General features: G+C 27.3%; 5 protein-coding genes across 7 annotated transcripts in view; 4 read left to right on the forward strand and 1 right to left on the reverse strand.

Annotated features, from left to right (window-relative positions):
* LOC107883680 overlaps positions 1–1,483 on the reverse strand; it is a 3,957-nt gene extending 2,474 nt beyond the window's left edge. The window contains exon 1 of the mRNA XM_016804201.1: positions 752–1,483. Coding sequence (XP_016659690.1) covers positions 752–1,483 — 732 coding nt within the window. The remainder of the gene's footprint in view (positions 1–751) is intronic.
* A 2,321-nt stretch (positions 1,484–3,804) lies between these two features.
* On the forward strand, positions 3,805–4,909 carry LOC100568763 (probable phospholipase C20G8.02, mitochondrial). Its single transcript, XM_008184652.3, has 4 exons — positions 3,805–3,922; positions 4,110–4,261; positions 4,354–4,655; positions 4,738–4,909. The coding sequence occupies exons 2-4, from the start codon at positions 4,203–4,205 to the stop codon at positions 4,884–4,886; spliced, it is 510 nt and encodes a 169-aa protein (XP_008182874.1). The 5' UTR covers positions 3,805–3,922; positions 4,110–4,202; the 3' UTR covers positions 4,887–4,909.
* A 444-nt stretch (positions 4,910–5,353) lies between these two features.
* LOC107882145 (phospholipase DDHD1) lies at positions 5,354–6,746 on the forward strand. The gene is made up of 5 exons (XM_008184653.3): positions 5,354–5,579; positions 5,647–5,691; positions 5,784–5,935; positions 6,028–6,329; positions 6,412–6,746. The coding sequence occupies exons 1-5, from the start codon at positions 5,391–5,393 to the stop codon at positions 6,618–6,620; spliced, it is 897 nt and encodes a 298-aa protein (XP_008182875.2). The 5' UTR covers positions 5,354–5,390; the 3' UTR covers positions 6,621–6,746.
* LOC103309374 (phospholipase DDHD1) lies at positions 6,510–8,601 on the forward strand. Of its 3 annotated transcripts, XM_008184654.3 has the most exons (7): positions 6,510–6,627; positions 7,011–7,255; positions 7,323–7,367; positions 7,460–7,611; positions 7,704–8,005; positions 8,088–8,303; positions 8,453–8,601. In XM_008184654.3, exons 2-7 carry the CDS (start codon positions 7,067–7,069, stop codon positions 8,497–8,499), a joined length of 951 nt encoding a protein of 316 aa, XP_008182876.1. In that variant the 5' UTR covers positions 6,510–6,627; positions 7,011–7,066; the 3' UTR covers positions 8,500–8,601. The 3 variants fall into 3 exon arrangements, with proteins under 3 accessions (XP_008182876.1, XP_029348078.1, XP_029348079.1); XM_029492218.1 differs by lacking the exon at positions 6,510–6,627 and having other exon boundaries at positions 6,748–7,255; XM_029492219.1 differs by lacking the exon at positions 6,510–6,627 and having other exon boundaries at positions 6,751–7,255; positions 8,443–8,601.
* A 3,244-nt stretch (positions 8,602–11,845) lies between these two features.
* LOC107882143 (phospholipase DDHD1-like) lies at positions 11,846–13,545 on the forward strand. The gene is made up of 7 exons (XM_016804204.2): positions 11,846–12,014; positions 12,105–12,211; positions 12,287–12,540; positions 12,608–12,652; positions 12,745–12,896; positions 12,989–13,263; positions 13,346–13,545. The coding sequence occupies exons 1-7, from the start codon at positions 11,860–11,862 to the stop codon at positions 13,477–13,479; spliced, it is 1,122 nt and encodes a 373-aa protein (XP_016659693.1). The 5' UTR covers positions 11,846–11,859; the 3' UTR covers positions 13,480–13,545.
* Positions 13,546–21,765: the final 8,220 nt, after the last annotated feature.

Raw genomic sequence — 21,765 nt, forward strand, 5'->3', positions numbered from 1 at the left:
TAATATAAAGAACAACTTAATCTAAGCATACAGAGAGAAAAATGGATTTAGTTTAATAATCAAAATATTCATTAAAATTATGATAAATGCAAATTTTTTTTATTTTTTATTTAAATATATTCAATCTGTTTACAAAATAAATACAATAAGCGATAAGGATAACATAGAAAAATATATACAAATATGAATCACGAAAATAGGAGACCGTTCATTAACAGCACCTCAGATAATTGTAAAGCTTAAAATAAATATTTAATACAAATTAACTTATATTATATTATCTATATTGTGAATGCGAAACTCTCCTTGTCCTTTTAAATTAATAAATAAAATAGTTGTATATAAATCTTAGTACCATATTATTGTATACTAGCCGACCCGTCACAGCTTCGCTCGTGATTGGTTGTTTATTTTTTCTTCGGACGATGATATGTATAATTTTTTATTCAAATTTTATCGTTTAATGTGATCGGCAAGTAAATATACAAAACGGTTAATGGAAACGTATTGAAATGTTTCTACCTAGTGGTATAAATGATAAATATATTTTTATTAAAAATAGCCGACCCCATGCACCTCGTTGCCCGTTAAATGTACCAACTCTATATGACTCAAACTGTATTCAATTGGTTATTCGGTGTATGGTGTTCAAAACTTATCTTAACTTTTCCGTTGCCCAGAATAAAAATTCTGATTCACAGCAGTATATTGGCAGGTAGGCAATCAACCTGTGGTAGATTTTGCCTGTTACTATCCATCCCAACTTGGTACGATGCAAGCAAGCTAAATTTGATAATGGAAACTTTTCACCATAAAGTACATCAAAGAATATATCAGCACCTAATAACACATCTATAGGACCAGGACTATGGAAGTTTGGATCTGCCAACTGGTTGTGTATGTTATGAGGCATTTTCAAGTTGTCCCGAATGAGCACCTGAGAAGGCAAGGCGCTGACTATAGTCTGCAGAGAGTAGAACTTGATAGTTGTCTTGAAATCACCAAAACGTGAGGTCATAATCGTATCTTGGAGTTGTTTGGCTGTTGATGCCATAGCAGAGACTCCAACAATGTTAAGTGTATGCAAAGCAGTAGACAAGTTAAGTCTTTTAGCACAAGAATTTGTAATGAAATTTAATTGAGAACCAGAGTCCAGGACAGCTCGGCATGAATGCATGCGCCCAAAAGTGTCGCATACATTGACAATGGCAGTGGCTAAAATAACATTTAGATTTTCAGCTTCCTGAGCTGATATTTCAGTGTACATAGCTGTTGCATGGGGTTCAGGTCTTTCAACATCATTGGCGATAGAAGCATCTTGATTACTGGTGTTTGCTTGTTCCTCATGAAGCTTTGAATTATGCCTTTCCCCACAACGAGGACATGTAGGAAAATAACAAGAAGAAACTTGATGGCCAAAGTTAAGACAGTTGAAACAAAGCCTTGATTTCATCACAAAGTTCCTTCTATCATTTGTACTCATGTTGTTGAATTTACTGCAAGCATATAATTTATGATGCTCAGTACATAACGGACATTTGCCCAAACCTTTTTCTTTAGATTTTACAAACAATGCCTTTTTCAAATGTTTTGTTATTTGAACTTTTTGTTGACATTTTTCTTGGTTCATTTGACAGACAATTCATATCCCCTGCCTCATAGGCTGTTATTCTGTTTGCTAGAAATTGTTCTACAGCCACGTAGGAAGGCAGATCTTTACTCTTATACTGTAGATACCACTCCCCTACTGTAGCACTATCCATTTTACTACATAAAAGAGTGACCAACCATGCATCCCACTGTTCGACTGGTTGCTGCAAGGACTTGAGGGCATTGATGTTAGATGTGACATGATGATGCAGCTTTTGCAGTTCACTACAAGACGGTGAGACCACCTTGGATGTCTCGAGTAGTGAGCGAATGTGTGACTGGATTATAGCACTCTTGTTTTCATACCGATTTACCGACAGATCATAAGCATATTGAAAATGTTCTGCAGTAGTAGGAATAGATTTGATAACATCACTAGCCTGCCCTGCAAGGCATGACCTTAAGTAATGAAAGCGTTGAACTAGCGGTAAGTTTGAATGCTCATTATGAAACATTGAATTGAATGTATCTATAAAGGATGACCACTGCTGCCAATCACCACTGAATGTAGGAAGAGCACATGGTGGATACCTCATAGAGTTGAATGTATTTAAATGTTGTTGAGATCTGGCTGAGCTCATTGATGGACTAGATACATTGTCTGGATGGATAACATGATCATCTATGATTTTGAGTAACGCAGCCTTAACATCACACAATCGGTTTCGGAATGATCTTCGAACATTGATCCAATCAGCATCCTTTTTGTCATCTAACATTTCTAACTCAGCTTGATATTCTTCAAATTTCTCAGAAAATTCATTAAGTTCCTCAAGTCTTACCTTGACCTGGGAAATATTGTTTGATTCACTTGTGTATTGAGAAGCAAAAGCAAAATGGTCTTCGATGATGGCACATAGTGTATCAATCTTTCTGTTCCATTTGCGCAGCTCAGTTGGATTTGGATTGCTTGGCATGGTGTTGTTAGGTTGAATGATGTCTTGAGATGAATTTGAGTTGTTGTGATGTCTTGATGTTAGAATATAATATTAAATCACCTATATGTGGAAACAATTTTGTTCTTATGATAGCAAAAAATATTAATAATAATGGTTCACAACAAATAAATCAAATAATTAAATATAATAATGACAATTTTCAAATTACTTGATGAATAATATGATGTAAACCAACCTGAACAATTTTTAAATTATAAGTTTATAATATTATAAGTTTTTAATCAACTTTAATAACTGCCACACAAAGCATATATAATATAAATAATAATAAATCACGTCGAGGTCACCAAAATGTTGCCGCTGTCAGCTCTTATTAATATAAAACAAGTTTTGCCTTCACGACTGAATCATATTATATATATATGCTTATAAAATATAAAATGAAAAACAATAATATGCGTTGGCAGTTCTGTACCTTTTATTGAGCAATAATAATAATGATGTTTTTTTTTTTTTTAATTAAATAAATAAAATAATAAATTGCCAGGTAGGTTTATAATAATTCAATATAATATAAATATAATATGTAGCCTCTTGGCCTTTAACAATAATACCATAATACAATAATACAATAATGCAATATGCGGGCAGACGGACGACCTAACAAGTAATTTTAATCTTGTTAATTAAAGTAACACATTTGTAGAGGCTCCGGTCGCCACACTCAAGGGACCTCCCTTCGCCTACCGGCTCCGGTCGCTATACTCGATGACCAGTAATATAAGTTTATAGAGGCTCGGCCCCTAACCCCCTCGTGGCTTAAATAGCAAATCAATTACCATTCAAATTTGTATATATTGTTTGCAGCTGTAGTCGAAAACCTTGGCTTTAATAAAAAAAATAATTAGACATATACGTCAAATACGACTTGAACAGCGAAGATGACAACACACCGGCTTATAACATATTCTAAAATGTATAACAAAATTACTAAAATGTTTAATTTTTACTATTATACTTTAATTCTTGAGTTTTTGAAATTTCAGTGAAACATAGGTTATAGATACTAGTATACTACTATCATAATAGTACCATTATTCTGTGCTTTTACCGTGCGTGAAACACAAATAAAATGAGGTAAAACAACGGTTATATCTTAAACCGTGGGTAAAACAGAATACCGTGGTAAAAATGATCAGCCCATATCAGTCATATCTAACTGATAAGTCGTTCTCGTTCATATTGACATAATATTATATTCCGGTTGATAAATATTATATTATGGCAACATGACTAATGAACCTTATGTACTAAGGCACTAAGCCTATACTACAATTATTACAATAATAGATTAATTGCTATCGAGTTTTCAGGTAAGAGCGAAAAAAAATTAATATTCGTACCTAATAGGTGCAGTGAACTAGTGACGCGCGAACGTGCAAAAATCGTAAAATAGCGAACTTCATTAAGCTATAACTTCGAAACTAAGTCCGACCGCCAAATAATTGTAAATATTGCATCATTGTATATAAATTGTTAATCTTCTGTATTAATATTTAGTTGGAGAATTTCTTCTGCTTGGGTTCACCATTGTCAGTGTTTTTGGCATTACGTCAAAATGAAATATTCAAAGAAAACTTAAACTTGTTCCCAATGTGGTTGGCCAAAAAAGTATATAATATTTACCATCCTACAGATCCTGTTGCTTACAGGTACACTTTATTTATAATATTAGTTATTGAATTATGTACTCGTATATTTGACATTTGTGAGAGTGAGAATGTTTAATATTTTATTATCTCAGGTTTGAACCATTAGTTGCAAAAGATTATTGTCGCTATAAACCTGTTGGTATTCAGGCCCATGGTATCAAATGTGATTACTCTGAAGTTCCTTTAGAACTAATTGGAAACATAGATACTAGCTTTGAAGAGACTAATGGAACTGAAGCTAAAGCCCCAGATGTAAAAAAAGAAAATGAAACGTTCATTCGTAGAATAAGTACTTGGCTTAATATGTCAAGCAGCAATGATAGTAAAGCCAATAGTTCAAATCAGTTTGAAGTTAATACCTGTCCACTATCAAGAAATAGTACTCCAGTTGAAAGTATGTTATTTATTTATTTTTTTATATTTACTATGAATCAATATAATAATATCTAATGTGAAATATTAAATATTATGTCTAGATTTGAATCACCGGTTAGATTATATATTGAGAGATAGTATCGGAGGATCGGCCAGTAATTATTTGTCAATGTTGTATACACATACGTCATATTGGTCAAACTACGACGTAGCATATTTCATTTACACTAGGTATCCCCGAACTAGATAAGACAATGGAAGATTTCTAAAACCTGAAGAGAAAATCCCCAATTTTGACTTACAATAAGAACAAGGTAACAGTTCTAAAGTAAAAAAAAAATTGACCTCAGCTGTTCACAATGTTTATAATGCTCAATTTTTTAAACCTAAATATAATATACATTATATGAATAAGAGTAAAATAAGAAAAAAAAATATTTGTTTACTGTTTCAAATCTTTAAAGGTATTGAAGTGACTGAAGATTGAAACATATAATATTATTTATCATATTATTATTATGATATTATATACCTGCCGCGGTGATATAAATTGCGCCTGACAACTGGAATATCCTATCTGAAATTCATTCCGTGCATTTTTATTTTCCCTGGGGCCCATTGGTCTAAAGGACAATATATATATATTTTTTTTTATATATTAATTATACAATATGTAAAGTATTATTTTTTATAATAAGCACAAGACGTGATATTAAATTTGAAAAATATACGGCAAATATTAAATTCATCAGCTATGGATATCATGTACTACACTTCTCCTATATATGGTCGGGAAATACAAAACAGTTTGGCAAACGAGCTGAATAGGCTACATTCAGAATTTGTAGAACGGCACCCACACCATGACTTCAAAGTGTCAATAATGGCACACTCTTTGGGTAGTGTAATTTCATATGATATTATAACCGGATGGGAACCATTTGTGAGTAATATTAAATATTTGTTCTTGTCTACATATTTAATATTATAACATATTTCATTGATTCTAGATTAAACGGAGTGACAGTAGTCCAAGAATACATTTAAATTTTGAGGTATGTTATATTATATTATTATAATTAAGATAAATAATTGTAAATATTGCATCATTGTATATAAATTGTTAATCTTCTGTATTAATATTTAGTTGGAGAATTTCTTCTGCTTGGGTTCACCATTGTCAGTGTTTTTGGCATTACGTCAAAATGAAATATTCAAAGAAAACTTAAACTTGTTCCCAATGTGGTTGGCCAAAAAAGTATATAATATTTACCATCCTACAGATCCTGTTGCTTACAGGTACACTTTATTTATAATATTAGTTATTGAATTATGTACTCGTATATTTGACATTTGTGAGAGTGAGAATGTTTAATATTTTATTATCTCAGGTTTGAACCATTAGTTGCAAAAGATTATTGTCGCTATAAACCTGTTGGTATTCAGGCCCATGGTATCAAATGTGATTACTCTGAAGTTCCTTTAGAACTAATTGGAAACATAGATACTAGCTTTGAAGAGACTAATGGAACTGAAGCTAAAGCCCCAGATGTAAAAAAAGAAAATGAAACGTTCATTCGTAGAATAAGTACTTGGCTTAATATGTCAAGCAGCAATGATAGTAAAGCCAATAGTTCAAATCAGTTTGAAGTTAATACCTGTCCACTATCAAGAAATAGTACTCCAGTTGAAAGTATGTTATTTATTTATTTTTTTATATTTACTATGAATCAATATAATAATATCTAATGTGAAATATTAAATATTATGTCTAGATTTGAATCACCGGTTAGATTATATATTGAGAGATAGTATCGGAGGATCGGCCAGTAATTATTTGTCAATGTTGTATACACATACGTCATATTGGTCAAACTACGACGTAGCATATTTCATTTACACTAGGTTATTCCCCGAACTAGATAAGACAATGGAAGATTTTCTAAAACCTGAAGAGAAAATCCCCAATTTTGACTTACAATAAGAACAAGGTAACAGTTCTAAAGTAAAAAAAAATTGACCTCAGCTGTTCACAATGTTTATAATGCTCAATTTTTTAAACCTAAATATAATATACATTATATGAATAAGAGTAAAATAAGAAAAAAAAATATTTGTTTACTGTTTCAAATCTTTAAAGGTATTGAAGTGACTGAAGATTGAAACATATAATATTATTTATCATATTATTATTATGATATTATATACCTGCCGCGGTGATATAAATTGCGCCTGACAACTGGAATATCCTATCTGAAATTCATTCCGTGCATTTTTATTTTCCCTGGGGCCCATTGGTCTAAAGGACAATATATATATATTTTTTTTTATATATTAATTATACAATATGTAAAGTATTATTTTTTATAATAAGCACAAGACGTGATATTAAATTTGAAAAATATACGGCAAATATTAAATTCATCAGCTATGGATATCATGTACTACACTTCTCCTATATATGGTCGGGAAATACAAAACAGTTTGGCAAACGAGCTGAATAGGCTACATTCAGAATTTGTAGAACGGCACCCACACCATGACTTCAAAGTGTCAATAATGGCACACTCTTTGGGTAGTGTAATTTCATATGATATTATAACCGGATGGGAACCATTTGTGAGTAATATTAAATATTTGTTCTTGTCTACATATTTAATATTATAACATATTTCATTGATTCTAGATTAAACGGAGTGACAGTAGTCCAAGAATACATTTAAATTTTGAGGTATGTTATATTATATTATTATAATTAAGATAAATAATTGTAAATATTGCATCATTGTATATAAATTGTTAATCTTCTGTATTAATATTTAGTTGGAGAATTTCTTCTGCTTGGGTTCACCATTGTCAGTGTTTTTGGCATTACGTCAAAATGAAATATTCAAAGAAAACTTAAACTTGTTCCCAATGTGGTTGGCCAAAAAAGTATATAATATTTACCATCCTACAGATCCTGTTGCTTACAGGTACACTTTATTTATAATATTAGTTATTGAATTATGTACTCGTATATTTGACATTTGTGAGAGTGAGAATGTTTAATATTTTATTATCTCAGGTTTGAACCATTAGTTGCAAAAGATTATTGTCGCTATAAACCTGTTGGTATTCAGGCCTATGGTATCAAATGTGATTACTCTGAAGTTCCTTTAGAACTAATTGGAAACATAGATACTAGCTTTGAAGAGACTAATGGAACTGAAGCTAAAGCCCCAGATGTAAAAAAAGAAAATGAAACATTCAGTCGTAGAATAAGTACTTGGCTTAATATGTCAAGCAGCAATGATAGTAAAGCCAATAGTTCAAATCAGTTTGAAGTTAATACCTGTCCACTATCAAGAAATAGTACTCCAGTTGAAAGTATGTTATTTATTTATTTTTTTATATTTACTATGAATCAATATAATAATATCTAATGTGAAATATTAAATATTATGTCTAGATTTGAATCACCGGTTAGATTATATATTGAGAGATAGTATCGGAGGATCGGCCAGTAATTATTTGTCAATGTTGTATACACATACGTCATATTGGTCAAACTACGACGTAGCATATTTCATTTACACTAGGTTATTCCCCGAACTAGATAAGACAATGGAAGATTTTCTAAAACCTGAAGAGAAAATCCCCAATTTTGACTTACAATTAGAACAAGGTAACAGTTCTAAAGTAAAAAAAAATTGACCTCAGCTGTTCACAATGTTTATAATGCTCAATTTTTTAAACCTAAATATAATATACATTATATGAATAAGAGTAAAATAAGAAAAAAAAATATTTGTTTACTGTTTCAAATCTTTAAAGGTATTGAAGTGACTGAAGATTTGAAACATTCTACAAGCAAATTATGAATTAAGCAAATTTCTGAAGCAAATTATCAGTAACATCTAAAAAAATATTGCCCATGTCATTTAAGTCTGCAACATTTTTATTTATTTATACTAAACAATTCATTGTTGTATTTTATATTATGTTAACCTGAAAATAGTTAACACCAAATATGTTCAATGCCCAATGGTTAATATTTTAATATTTTATAATTTATTGAGTCTTATGATACTATACAGGGTAAATTTTCATTACATTTCTCGACAACAGTAATTTATTATCCGGTATCTTATTTTTATCAATAAATACCTTGTTCTCATTTCGTTTTCACATATATCATATTTTAAATTTGTTCTATTTATATTTTGATATAAATATACTTCACTATTCTTTATGTTATTTCAAGGTATAAGAAAATATAACTCAATCTCAGATGTGATATTAATTACTAAAGAATATAATATTATATTCTACTGAAAATAAACTAAAAATTAAATGTTTTTTGTGTAGTAATAGTTTTATACTTACTATTAAAATGTAATGTAATGATTGATGCATGTACACCTAAATTAGTGTATCACAGTGATTTGACATTTTAGATTCTGAGTGGAACGATGAATGTATTGATTTTACAATGATGTGTGTTTTTTTATTTTTTTATTTTTTTATTTATTTTTTTATTTTTTTTTTTATTTTTTTTGTGTCTGTGTACACGATAAGTAGTCGAAATAATGCTACGATTTTCAACTTCAGTATCTTGTTCGATCAGAAAGTGAATATCGTTGGTGCATTGGGGAGGTCAAAATTTAAATTTCCCAGTGGTTTTCAAAAGCGCCGGGAAAAACAAAAGAAAAATTAAGGAAAAACGGGAATTTTTACGCAAAATCTGTTTTCGAGAAAATCGATTTTGGTTTTTGGTGTAACTTTAAAAAAAATGACCGTGGATGCATGAAATTTTGACTGAATGTTTACATTTCCATTTTCTATACACGATAAAATTTTCAAAATATTTTGACTTATTTTGAGCTCTTTACGGACATTGTCAGTTTTCATTTTTTTTTAGTTTTTTTTCTAAAAATATCAATAAAATTTTATTTGTTGGATAAAAAAGCTTGAAAATTTAATAGAAGGCTCCTAGTATATTGTTTCAAAGGCAGATGAAAAATATTAAAAATCGTTAGTCACAGTTTTTTTTTATAAGCATTTAAAGTTCAAAAAATGACAAAATATGGAAAAATCACGAAAATTTGCAAATTATTTCGAGTTATAAATTCATAAAAATTTTTCTTTTTAAATCTAAGATATAAAAATGTAATACAAGATTCCTTATAATATAAATATTATGTACCTTTATCAAACAAAAAATATCTATAAGAAACTCAAATTAAATTTTTATGGGCGTTTGAAATTCATATTTTTACAACATTTGATATTCACTCGATTTCTTACGTAACAATTTTCTTATTTTGTTGTAATTAAAAAACGAGTGACTGTAGAAACTTGAAAATTTCACTGAATGTTAATATTAGCATTTTATATATACGATAAAATTTTTAAAATAATTTGACTCTTTTTGAGCTATTTACGGACATTGTAAGTTTTCAATTTTTTTAGTTTTTTTTTTCTATAAATATCAATAAAGTTTTATCTGTTGGGCCAAAAAGTGTATAAATTTAATACAAAGCTCCTGATATATTGTTACAATATCAGTTGAAAAATATTAAAAATACATAGGCACAATTTTTTTTTATAAGCATTTAAAGATCAAATTTGGACAAAATTTATCAAATTTTAATTTGAAAAATTATTTTGTAGTTAAAAATTTATAAAATGTTCAATTTTTGTATCTAAGAATTGAAAATTTAAAACAAGATTCCACGTAAGTAATTAATACTGTTACCAAAAAATCTAAAAAATACATTTACGCATTTTGAATCCGGTTTTAGTCTTATTCGATTCATAGTTGCAGGTGTATATATCATATTATATAATATATAATAAAATATACACACACATGAGTGTTATGTGTAGATTGTAGACGCATAATTCGCAACACACCAAATCTTGTTCTTCTAATCTTTTTCCAACACCTATAATAGAATTCCCAAAAATCCCAACAAACTGTACGAATTTAAAATGTCTAAATTTATTTGATTAAAACGTAATCCTTTATAAAAAGCAATATGTAGTATGAATGTTTTAATACTTTACTATTCAAAATAATGAATAAATTATCAAAATATGATTGTTATAAAATAGCTATGTTTACTAATACTGTAAGATCCACAGGTTAGGTATTTTACTTAACTTTTGTAAGCACATTGTATATATTTCTATGAACAAATAAAAAGTAATAGGTGTGTTATGTTATACTATATGTCTCAGTTAAAACTTAAAACGGTACCTGTTTTTGTCGTTTATATTATATTTCTTAGAAATCAATATAATCACCATTTGAATTACAATATCATACACATATACCATTTTATACATTAAAGTATATACTTTTTCGCTCAGTAAGGTATTAAATCATACATACTACATATTATTACATATTAATTATAAAGGATTACATTTTGACCTAATAAATTTAGGAATTTCAAATTTGTACAGTTTTTTGAGATTTTTGAGAATCCTATTATAGTTATTGGAAAAGTATAAGAAGAACAAGATTTGGGGTTTTGTGAATAATGCGGCTACAATCTACAGAACACTCATGTGTGTGTATATAAATATATTATAGACCTGTAACTTTAAATCGAATATGACTAAGATCGGATTCAAAATGTTCGATTTTATGGTTTACAATGAAGCTGCAGATAACAACTAGGTATATCTGTCTGTAGAGTTATACTACAATACTACATAATACTATAGCAATTTGTTGTTAGGCATACGTGATACTCAAAAGTGTATAATATATTCTAAGCGTAAGGGCTTGGGATTGAATATGAATTCAAAACAAATATTATGAAATACTCTACGACAACCTCGGTGGTTTTAATCCAGCTGAAGGAATTTACAGAAAAATAACGCTATTTTCTAACATAATTTTATCTTAATTCACATTTCTCTATAGGCTATTACCTCCTTTCTGTTATTTTAGATTCTGAGTGGAACGATGAATGTATTGATTTTACAATGATGTGTGTTTTTTTATTTTTTTATTTTTTTTTTATTTTTTTTGTGTCTGTGTACACGATAAGTAGTCGAAATAATGCTACGATTTTCAACTTCAGTATCTTGTTCGATCAGAAAGTGAATATCGTTGGTGCATTGGGGAGGTCAAAATTTAAATTTCCCAGTAGTTTTCAAAAGCGCCGGGAAAAACAAAAGAAAAATTAAGGAAAAACGGGAATTTTTACTGTACTATTTTACATTTTATGATTTTTTTAGCTGCAGGATACAAACTGATCAGGTCATACAAAACTGATGCCAATGAAAAGGACAAACTGAACGATATAACTCATCTCGTATTTGTGATTCATGGAATTGGTCATAAAATAGATAATAAAAAAATAATAAAAAATACTTCACAGTAAGTTTACTTTGCAATATTACCCAATATGAAATAATTATCATGTGTTTATTGTTTAATATTTTAATATTGCTATTATGTTTAATTTAGATTTCGCGATTGCGTTAAATGGATCAAACATAAATATTTCCAAGGTACTGAACAGAGGGCAGAGTTTTTTCCTGTGGACTGGAGATCACAGTGTAGTTTTGACGGAGGTAATATATTTCAAATAATAAAAACAATGAAATATTATACAGTATTATTATCTTTTATATTTCTTTTGAACGCAGGGTTAGTTGAACAGATAACACCATTAAATTTGAAAAAAATACGGCAAATATTAAATTCATCAGCTATGGATATCATGTACTACACTTCTCCTATATATGGTCGGGAAATACAAAACAGTTTGGCAAACGAGCTGAATAGGCTACATTCAGAATTTGTAGAACGGCACCCACACCATGACTTCAAAGTGTCAATAATGGCACACTCTTTGGGTAGTGTAATTTCATATGATATTATAACCGGATGGGAACCATTTGTGAGTAATATTAAATATTTGTTCTTGTCTACATATTTAATATTATAACATATTTCATTGATTCTAGATTAAACGGAGTGACAGTAGTCCAAGAATACATTTAAATTTTGAGGTATGTTATATTATATTATTATAATTAAGATAAATAATTGTAAATATTGCATCATTGTATATAAATTGTTAATCTTCTGTATTAATATTTAGTTGGAGAATTTCTTCTGCTTGGGTTCACCATTGTCAGTGTTTTTGGCATTACGTCAAAATGAAATATTCAAAGAAAACTTAAACTTGTTCCCAATGTGGTTGGCCAAAAAAGTATATAATATTTACCATCCTACAGATCCTGTTGCTTACAGGTACACTTTATTTATAATATTAGTTATTGAATTATGTACTCGTATATTTGACATTTGTGAGAGTGAGAATGTTTAATATTTTATTATCTCAGGTTTGAACCATTAGTTGCAAAAGATTATTGTCGCTATAAACCTGTTGGTATTCAGGCCCATGGTATCAAATGTGATTACTCTGAAGTTCCTTTAGAACTAATTGGAAACATAGATACTAGCTTTGAAGAGACTAATGAAACGTTCATTCGTAGAATTCGTAGAATAAGTACTTGGCTTAATAATATGTTAAGCAGCAATGATAGTAAAGCCAATAGTTCAAATCAGTTTGAAATTAATACCTGTCCACTATCAAGAAATAGTACTCCAGTTGAAAGTATGTTATTTATTTATTTTTTTATATTTACTATGAATCAATATAATAATATCTAATGTGAAATATTAAATATTATGTCTAGATTTGAATCACCGGTTAGATTATATATTGAGAGATAGTATCGGAGGATCGGCCAGTAATTATTTGTCAATGTTGTATACACATACGTCATATTGGTCAAACTACGACGTAGCATATTTCATTTACACTAGGTAATTCCCCGAACTAGATAAGACAATGGAAGATTTTCTAAAACCTGAAGAGAAAATCCCCAATTTTGACAAGAACAAGGTAACAGTTCTAAAGTAAAAAAAAATTGACCTCAGCTGTTCACAATGTTTATAATGCTCAATTTTTTAAACCTAAATATAATATACATTATATGAATAAGAGTAAAATAAGAAAAAAAAATATTTGTTTACTGTTTCAAATCTTTAAAGGTATTGAAGTGACTGAAGATTTGAAACATTCTACAATCAAATTATGAATTAAGCAAATTTCTGAAGCAAATTATCAGTAACATCTAAAAAAATATTGCCCATGTCATTTAAGTCTGCAACATTTTTATTTATTTATACTAAACAATTATTGTTAACATAAGTAAGTAAATAAATAATAAATAAGTATTTTATATTATGTTAACCTGAAAATAGTTAACACCAAATATGTTCAATGCCCAATGGTTAATATTTTAATATTTTATAATTTATTGAGTCTTATGATACTATACAGGGTAAATTTTCATTACATTTCTCGACAACAGTAATTTATTATCCGGTATCTTATTTTTATCAATAAATACCTTGTTCTCATTTCGTTTTCACATAATATATCATATTTTAAATTTGTTCTATTTATATTTTGATATAAATATACTTCACTATTCTTTATGTTATTTCAAGGTATAAGAAAATATAACTCAATCTCAGATGTGATATTAAATACTAAAGAATATAATATTATATTCTACTGAAAATAAACTAAAAATTAAATGTTTTTTGTGTAGTAATAGTTTTATACTTACTATTAAAATGTAATGTAATGATTGATGCATGTACACCTAAATTAGTGTATCACAGTGATTTGACATTTTAGATTCTGAGTGAAACGATGAATGTATTGATTTTACAATGATGTGTGTTTTTTTATTTTTTTATTTTTTTATTTTTTTTTTTATTTTTTTTTTTATTTTTTTTGTGTCTGTGTACACGATAAGTAGTCGAAATAATGCTACGATTTTCAACTTCAGTATCTTGTTCGATCAGAAAGTGAATATCGTTGGTGCATTGGGGAGGTCAAAATTTAAATTTCCCAGTGGTTTTCAAAAGCGCCGGGAAAAACAAAAGAAAAATTAAGGAAAAACGGGAATTTTTACGCAAAATATGTTTTCGAGAAAATCGATTTTGGTTTTTGGTGTAACTTTAAAACGAATGACCGTGGATGCATGAAATTTTGACTGAATGTTTACATTTCCATTTTCTATACACGATAAAATTTTCAAAATATTTTGACTTATTTTGAGCTCTTTACGGACATTGTCAGTTTTCATTTTTTTTTAGTTTTTTTTCTAAAAATATCAATAAAATTTTATTTGTTTATCAAAAAAGCTTGAAAATTTAATAGAAGGCTCCTAGTATATTGTTTCAAAGGCAGATGAAAAATATTAAAAATCGTTAGTCACAGTTTTTTTTTTATAAGCATTTAAAGTTCAAAAAATGACAAAATATGGAAAAATCACGAAAATTTGCAAATTATTTCGAGTTAGAAATTCATAAAAATTTTTCTTTTTAAATCTAAGATATGAAAATGTAATACAAGATTCCTTATAAGATTATCTACCTTTATCAAACAAAAAATATCTATAAGAAAGTCAAATTAAATTTTTATGATCGTTTGAAATTCAAATTTTTACAACATTGGATATTCACTCGATTTCTCATGTAGCGATTTCCTTATTTTGTTGTAATTCAAAAACGAATAACTGCAGATACATGAAAATTTTACTGAATGATTATATTAGCATTTCCTATACACCATACAATTTTGAAAATATTTTGACTCTTTTTGAGCTGTTTACGGACATTGTAAGTTTTCAATTTTAGATTCTGAGTGAAACGATGAATGTATTGATTTTACAATGATGTGTGTTTTTTTATTTTTTTTTTTATTTATTTTTTTATTTTTTTTGTGTCTGTGTACACGATAAGTAGTCGAAATAATGCTACGATTTTCAACTTCAGTATCTTGTTCGATCAGAAAGTGAATATCGTTGGTGCATTGGGGAGGTCAAAATTTAAATTTCCCAGTGGTTTTCAAAAGCGCCGGGAAAAACAAAAGAAAAATTAAGGAAAAACGGGAATTTTTACGCAAAATATGTTTTCGAGAAAATCGATTTTGGTTTTTGGTGTAACTTTAAAAAAAATGACCGTGGATGCATGAAATTTTGACTGAATGTTTACATTTCCATTTTCTATACACGATAAAATTTTCAAAATATTTTGACTTATTTTGAGCTCTTTACGGACATTGTCAGTTTTCATTTTTTTTTAGTTTTTTTTCTAAAAATATCAATAAAATTTTATTTGTTTATCAAAAAAGCTTGAAAATTTAATAGAAGGCTCCTAGTATATTGTTTCAAAGGCAGATGAAAAATATTAAAAATCGTTAGTCACAGTTTTTTTTTATAAGCATTTAAAGTTCAAAAAATGACAAAATATGGAAAAATCACGAAAATTTCCAAATTATTTCGAGTTAGAAATTCATAAAAATTTTTCTTTTTAAATCTAAGATATGAAAATGTAATACAAGATTCCTTATAAGATTATCTACCTTTATCAAACAAAAAATATCTATAAGAAAGTCAAATTAAATTTTTATGATCGTTTGAAATTCAAATTTTTACAACATTGGATATTCACTCGATTTCTCATGTAGCGATTTCCTTATTTTGTTGTAATTCAAAAACGAATAACTGCAGATACATGAAAATTTTACTGAATAATTATATTAGCATTTCCTATACACCATACAATTTTGAAAATATTTTGACTCTTTTTGAGCTGTTTACGGACATTGTAAGTTTTCAATTTTTTTAGTTTTTTTTTTCTATAAATATCAATAAAGTTTTATCTGTTGGGCCAAAAAGTGTATAAATTTAATACAAAGCTCCTGATATATTGTTACAATATCAGTTGAAAAATATTTAAAATACATAGGCACAATTTTTTTTTATAAGCATTTAAAGATCAAATTTTCACAAAATTTATCAAATTTTAATTTGAAAAATTATTTTGTAGTTAAAAATTTATAAAATGTTCAATTTTTGTATCTAAGAATTGAAAATTTAAAACAAGATTCCACGTAAGTTATTAATTCTGTTACCAAAAAATCTAAAAAATACATTTACACAGTTTATTTTTATAGTCATTTTAAGTACAAATTTGGACGAAATTACATATTAAAAACCTAGGATAACTATTTTAGTTATTTTGTTGTGATTGTATAATATTATTAGTGGGTACTTGAAACTTCTAAAGTATACTATTATATAGGTATCTATGATAGTACCACGGTTTTTTGTTGATGTATATCGCGTTATAAGTACCTAATAGATATTATGATATGATTAATTTGGAATTTATTATATGTACCTATTATAGATAAATTTTTTTAAAATACTATAGACTATAATATAATATTATGTCTTATACCTAGACTGACATACTGTCTCCGCTCAGAATCGTTTTTCTTATACAATGATATTATATCATTGAATTCAAATTTAATACCATCCATTATACAGTGACCCACTTGTAACCTACTGTACAGCAGAGCGACATCCACGACTTACCCACCTTTTTTATTTTTTTATTTTTTTATTATTTTTTTATTTTTTTATTTTTTTATTTTTTTTGTGTCTGTGTACACGATAAGTAGTCGAAATAATGCTACGATTTTCAACTTCAGTATCTTGTTCGATCAGAAAGTGAATATCGTTGGTGCATTGGGGAGGTCAAAATTTAAATTTCCCAGTAGTTTTCAAAAGCGCCGGGAAAAACAAAAGAAAAATTAAGGAAAAACGGGAATTTTTACGCAAAATCTGTTTTCGAGAAAATCGATTTTGGTTTTTGGTGTAACTTTAAAAAAAAATGACCGTGGATGCATGAAATTTTGACTGAATGTTTACATTTCTATTTTCTATACACGATAAAATTTTCAAAATATTTTGACTTATTTTGAGCTCTTTACGGACATTGTCAGTTTTCATTTTTTTTTAGTTTTTTTTCTAAAAATATCAATAAAATTTTATTTGTTGGATAAAAAAGCTTGAAAATTTAATAGAAGGCTCCTAGTATATTGTTTCAAAGGCAGATGAAAAATATTAAAAATCGTTAGTCACAGTTTTTTTTTTTTTAAGCATTTAAAGTTCAAAAAATGACAAAATATGGAAAAATCACGAAAATTTGCAAATTATTTCGAGTTATAAATTCATAAAAATTTTTCTTTTTAAATCTAAGATTTTAAAATGTAATACAAGATTCCTTATAGGATAATCTACCTTTACCAAAAAAAAAAAATGTCTATAAGAAACTCAAATTAAACTTTTATGGGCGTTTGAAATTCATATTTTTACAACATTTGATATTCACTCGATTTCTTACGTAACAATTTTCTTATTTTGTTGTAATTAAAAAACGAGTGACTGTAGAAACACTTGAAAATTTCACTGAATGTTTATATTAGCATTTAATATATACGATAAAATTTTTAAAATAATTTGACTCTTTTTGAGCTGTTTACGGACATTGTAAGTTTTCAATTTTTTTAGTTTTTTTTTTTCTATAAATATCAATAAAGTTTTATCTGTTGGGCCAAAAAGTGTATAAATTTAATACAAAGCTCCTGATATATTGTTACAATATCAGTTGAAAAATATTAAAAATACATAGGCACAATTTTTTTTTATAAGCATTTAAAGATCAAATTTGGACAAAATTTATCAAATTTTAATTTGAAAAATTATTTTGTAGTTAAAAATTTATAAAATGTTCAATTTTTGTATCTAAGAATTGAAAATTTAAAACAAGATTCCACGTAAGTAATTAATACTGTTACCAAAAAATCTAAAAAATACATTTACGCAGTTTATTTTTATAGTCATTTTAAGTACAAATTTGGACGAAATTACATATTAAAAACCTAGGATAACTATTTTAGTTATTTTGTTGTGATTGTATAATATTATTCGTGGGTACTTGAAACTTCTAAAGTATACTATTATATATCTATGATAGTACCACGGTTTTTTGTTGATGTATAACGCGTTATAAGTACCTAATAAATATTATGATATGATTAATTTGGAATTTATTATAGGTACCTAATATAATATTATGTCTTATACCTAGACTAACATACCGTCTCCGCTCAGAATCGTTTTTCTTATACAATGATATTATATCATTGAATTCAAATTTAATACCATCCATTATACAGTGACCCACTTGTAACCTACTGTACAGCAGAGCGAAATCCACTTACCCACCTTTTATTTTTTTATTTTTTTATTTATTTTTTTATTTTTTTTGTGTCTGTGTACACGATAAGTAGTCGAAATAATGCTACGATTTTCAACTTCAGTATCTTGTTCGATCAGAAAGTGAATATCGTTGGTGCATTGGGGAGGTCAAAATTTAAATTTCCCAGTGGTTTTTAAAAGCGCCGGAAAAAACAAAAGAAAAATTAAGGAAAAACGGGAATTTTTACGCAAAATCTGTTTTCGAGAAAATCGATTTTGGTTTTTGGTGTAACTTTAAAAAAAATGACCGTGGATGCATGAAATTTTGACTGAATGTTCACATTTCCATTTTCTATACACGATAAAATTTTCAAAATATTTTGACTTATTTTGAGCTCTTTACGGACATTGTCAGTTTTCATTTTTTTTTAGTTTTTTTTTCTAAAAATATCAATAAAATTTTATTTGTTGGATAAAAAAGCTTGAAAATTTAATAGAAGGCTCCTAGTATATTGTTTCAAAGGCAGATGAAAAATATTAAAAATCGTTAGTCACAGTTTTTTTTTATAAGCATTTAAAGTTCAAAAAATGACAAAATATGGAAAAATCACGAAAATTTGCAAATTATTTCGAGTTATAAATTCATAAAAATTTTTCTTTTTAAATCTAAGATATGAAAATGTAATACAAGATTCCTTATAATATTATGTACCTTTATCAAACAAAAAATATCTATAAGAAACTCAAATTAAATTTTTATGGGCGTTTGAAATTCATATTTTTACAACATTTGATATTCACTCGATTTCTTACGTAACAATTTTCTTATTTTGTTGTAATTAAAAAACGAGTGACTGTAGAAACTTGAAAATTTCACTGAATGTTAATATTAGCATTTTATATATACGATAAAATTTTTAAAATAATTTGACTCTTTTTGAGCTGTTTACGGACATTGTAAGTTTTCAATTTTTTTAGTTTTTTTTTTTCTATAAATATCAATAAAGTTTTATCTGTTGGGCCAAAAAGTGTATAAATTTAATACAAAGCTCCTGATATATTGTTACAATATCAGTTGAAAAATATTAAAAATACATAGGCACAATTTTTTTTTTATAAGCATTTAAAGATCAAATTTTGACAAAATTTATCAAATTTTAATTTGAAAAATTATTTTGTAGTTAAAAATTTATAAAATGTTCAATTTTTGTATCTAAGAATTGAAAATTTAAAACAAGATTCCACGTAAGTAATTAATTCTGTTACCAAAAAATCTAAAAAATACATTTACGCAGTTTATTTTTATAGTCATTTTAAGTACAAATTTGGACGAAATTACATATTAAAAACCTAGGATAACTATTTTAGTTATTTTGTTGTGATTGTATAATATTATTCGTGGGTACTTGAAACTTCTAAAGTATACTATTATATATCTATGATAGTACCACGGTTTTTTGTTGATGTATAACGCGTTATAACTTATAAGTACCTAATAAATATTATGATATGATTAATTTGGAATTTATTATAGGTACCTAATATAATATTATGTCTTATACCTAGACTAACATACCTTCTCCGCTCAGAATCGTTTTTCTTATACAATGATATTATATCATTGAATTCAAATTTAATACCATCCATTATACAGTGACCCACTTGTAACCTACTGTACAGCAGAGCGAAATCCACTTACCCACCTTTTTTATTTTTTTTTTATTTTTTTTGTGTCTGTGTACACGATAACACGATAAGTAGTCGAAATAATGCTACGATTTTCAACTTCAGTATCTTGTTCGATCAGAAAGTGAATATCGTTGGTGCATTGGGGAGGTCAAAATTTAAATTTCCCAGTAGTTTTCAAAAGCGCCGGGAAAAACAAAAGAAAAATTAAGGAAAAACGGGAATTTTTACGCAAAATCTGTTTTCGAGAAAATCGATTTTGGTTTTTGGTGTAACTTTAAAAAAAAAGACCGTGGATACATGAAATTTTGACTGAATGTTTACATTTCCATTTTCTATACACGATAAAATTTTCAAAATATTTTGACTTATTTTGAGCTCTTTACGGACATTGTCAGTTTTCATTTTTTTTTAGTTTTTTTTCTAAAAATATCAATAAAATTTTATTTGTTGGATAAAAAAGCTTGAAAATTTAATAGAAGGCTCCTAGTATATTGTTTCAAAGGCAGATGAAAAATATTAAAAATCGTTAGTCACAGTTTTTTTTTATAAGCATTTAAAGTTCAAAAAATGACAAAATATGGAAAAATCACGAAAATTTGCAAATTATTTCAAGTTAGAAATTCATAAAAATTTTTCTTTTTAAATCTAAGATATGAAAATGTAATACAAGATTCCTTATAAGATTATCTACCTTTATCAAACAAAAAATATCTATAAGAAACTCAAATTAAATTTTTATGGGCGTTTGAAATTCATATTTTTACAACATTTGATATTCACTCGATTTCTTACGTAACAATTTTCTTATTTTGTTGTAATTAAAAAACGAGTGACTGTAGAAACTTGAAAATTTTACTGAATGTTAATATTAGCATTTCCTATACACCATACAATTTTGAAAATATTTTGACTCTTTTTGAGCTGTTTACGGACATTTTCAGTTTTAAATTTTTTTAGTTTTTTTTTCTATAAATATCAATAAAGTTTTATCTGTTGGGCCAAAAAGTGTATAAAATTAATACAAAGCTCCTGATATATTGTTACAATATCAGTTGAAAAATATTTAAAATACATAGGCACAATTTTTTTTTATAAGCATTTAAAGATCAAATTTTGACAAAATTTATCAAATTTTAATTTGAAAAATTATTTTGTAGTTAAAAATTTATAAAATGTTCAATTTTTGTATCTAAGAATTGAAAATTTAAAACAAGATTCCACATAAGTTATTAATTCTGTTACCAAAAAATCTAAAAAATACATTTACCCAGTTTATTTTTATAGTCATTTTAAGT

Source organism: Acyrthosiphon pisum, unplaced genomic scaffold (assembly GCF_005508785.2).
Source record: "Acyrthosiphon pisum isolate AL4f unplaced genomic scaffold, pea_aphid_22Mar2018_4r6ur Scaffold_21041;HRSCAF=22866, whole genome shotgun sequence".
Taxonomy (NCBI): Eukaryota; Metazoa; Arthropoda; class Insecta; order Hemiptera; family Aphididae; genus Acyrthosiphon; species Acyrthosiphon pisum.

Excerpts from the sequence above, each read along its gene's own strand:
- LOC100568763 (XM_008184652.3), top strand. The coding sequence starts at position 4,203 with ATGTGGTTGGCCAAAAAAGTATATAATATTTACCATCCTACAGATCCT. Across the intron at positions 4,262-4,353 it reads ACAGATCCTGTTGCTTACAG|GTTTGAACCATTAGTTGCAA; the intron begins GTACACTTTATT and ends TTATTATCTCAG. Across the intron at positions 4,656-4,737 it reads AAATAGTACTCCAGTTGAAA|ATTTGAATCACCGGTTAGAT; the intron begins GTATGTTATTTA and ends TATTATGTCTAG.
- LOC103309374 (XM_008184654.3), top strand. The coding sequence starts at position 7,067 with ATGGATATCATGTACTACACTTCTCCTATATATGGTCGGGAAATACAA. Across the intron at positions 7,256-7,322 it reads TAACCGGATGGGAACCATTT|ATTAAACGGAGTGACAGTAG; the intron begins GTGAGTAATATT and ends CATTGATTCTAG. Across the intron at positions 8,006-8,087 it reads AAATAGTACTCCAGTTGAAA|ATTTGAATCACCGGTTAGAT; the intron begins GTATGTTATTTA and ends TATTATGTCTAG.
- LOC107882143 (XM_016804204.2), top strand. The coding sequence starts at position 11,860 with ATGATTTTTTTAGCTGCAGGATACAAACTGATCAGGTCATACAAAACT. Across the intron at positions 12,541-12,607 it reads TAACCGGATGGGAACCATTT|ATTAAACGGAGTGACAGTAG; the intron begins GTGAGTAATATT and ends CATTGATTCTAG. Across the intron at positions 12,897-12,988 it reads ACAGATCCTGTTGCTTACAG|GTTTGAACCATTAGTTGCAA; the intron begins GTACACTTTATT and ends TTATTATCTCAG.
- LOC107882145 (XM_008184653.3), top strand. The coding sequence starts at position 5,391 with ATGGATATCATGTACTACACTTCTCCTATATATGGTCGGGAAATACAA. Across the intron at positions 5,580-5,646 it reads TAACCGGATGGGAACCATTT|ATTAAACGGAGTGACAGTAG; the intron begins GTGAGTAATATT and ends CATTGATTCTAG. Across the intron at positions 6,330-6,411 it reads AAATAGTACTCCAGTTGAAA|ATTTGAATCACCGGTTAGAT; the intron begins GTATGTTATTTA and ends TATTATGTCTAG.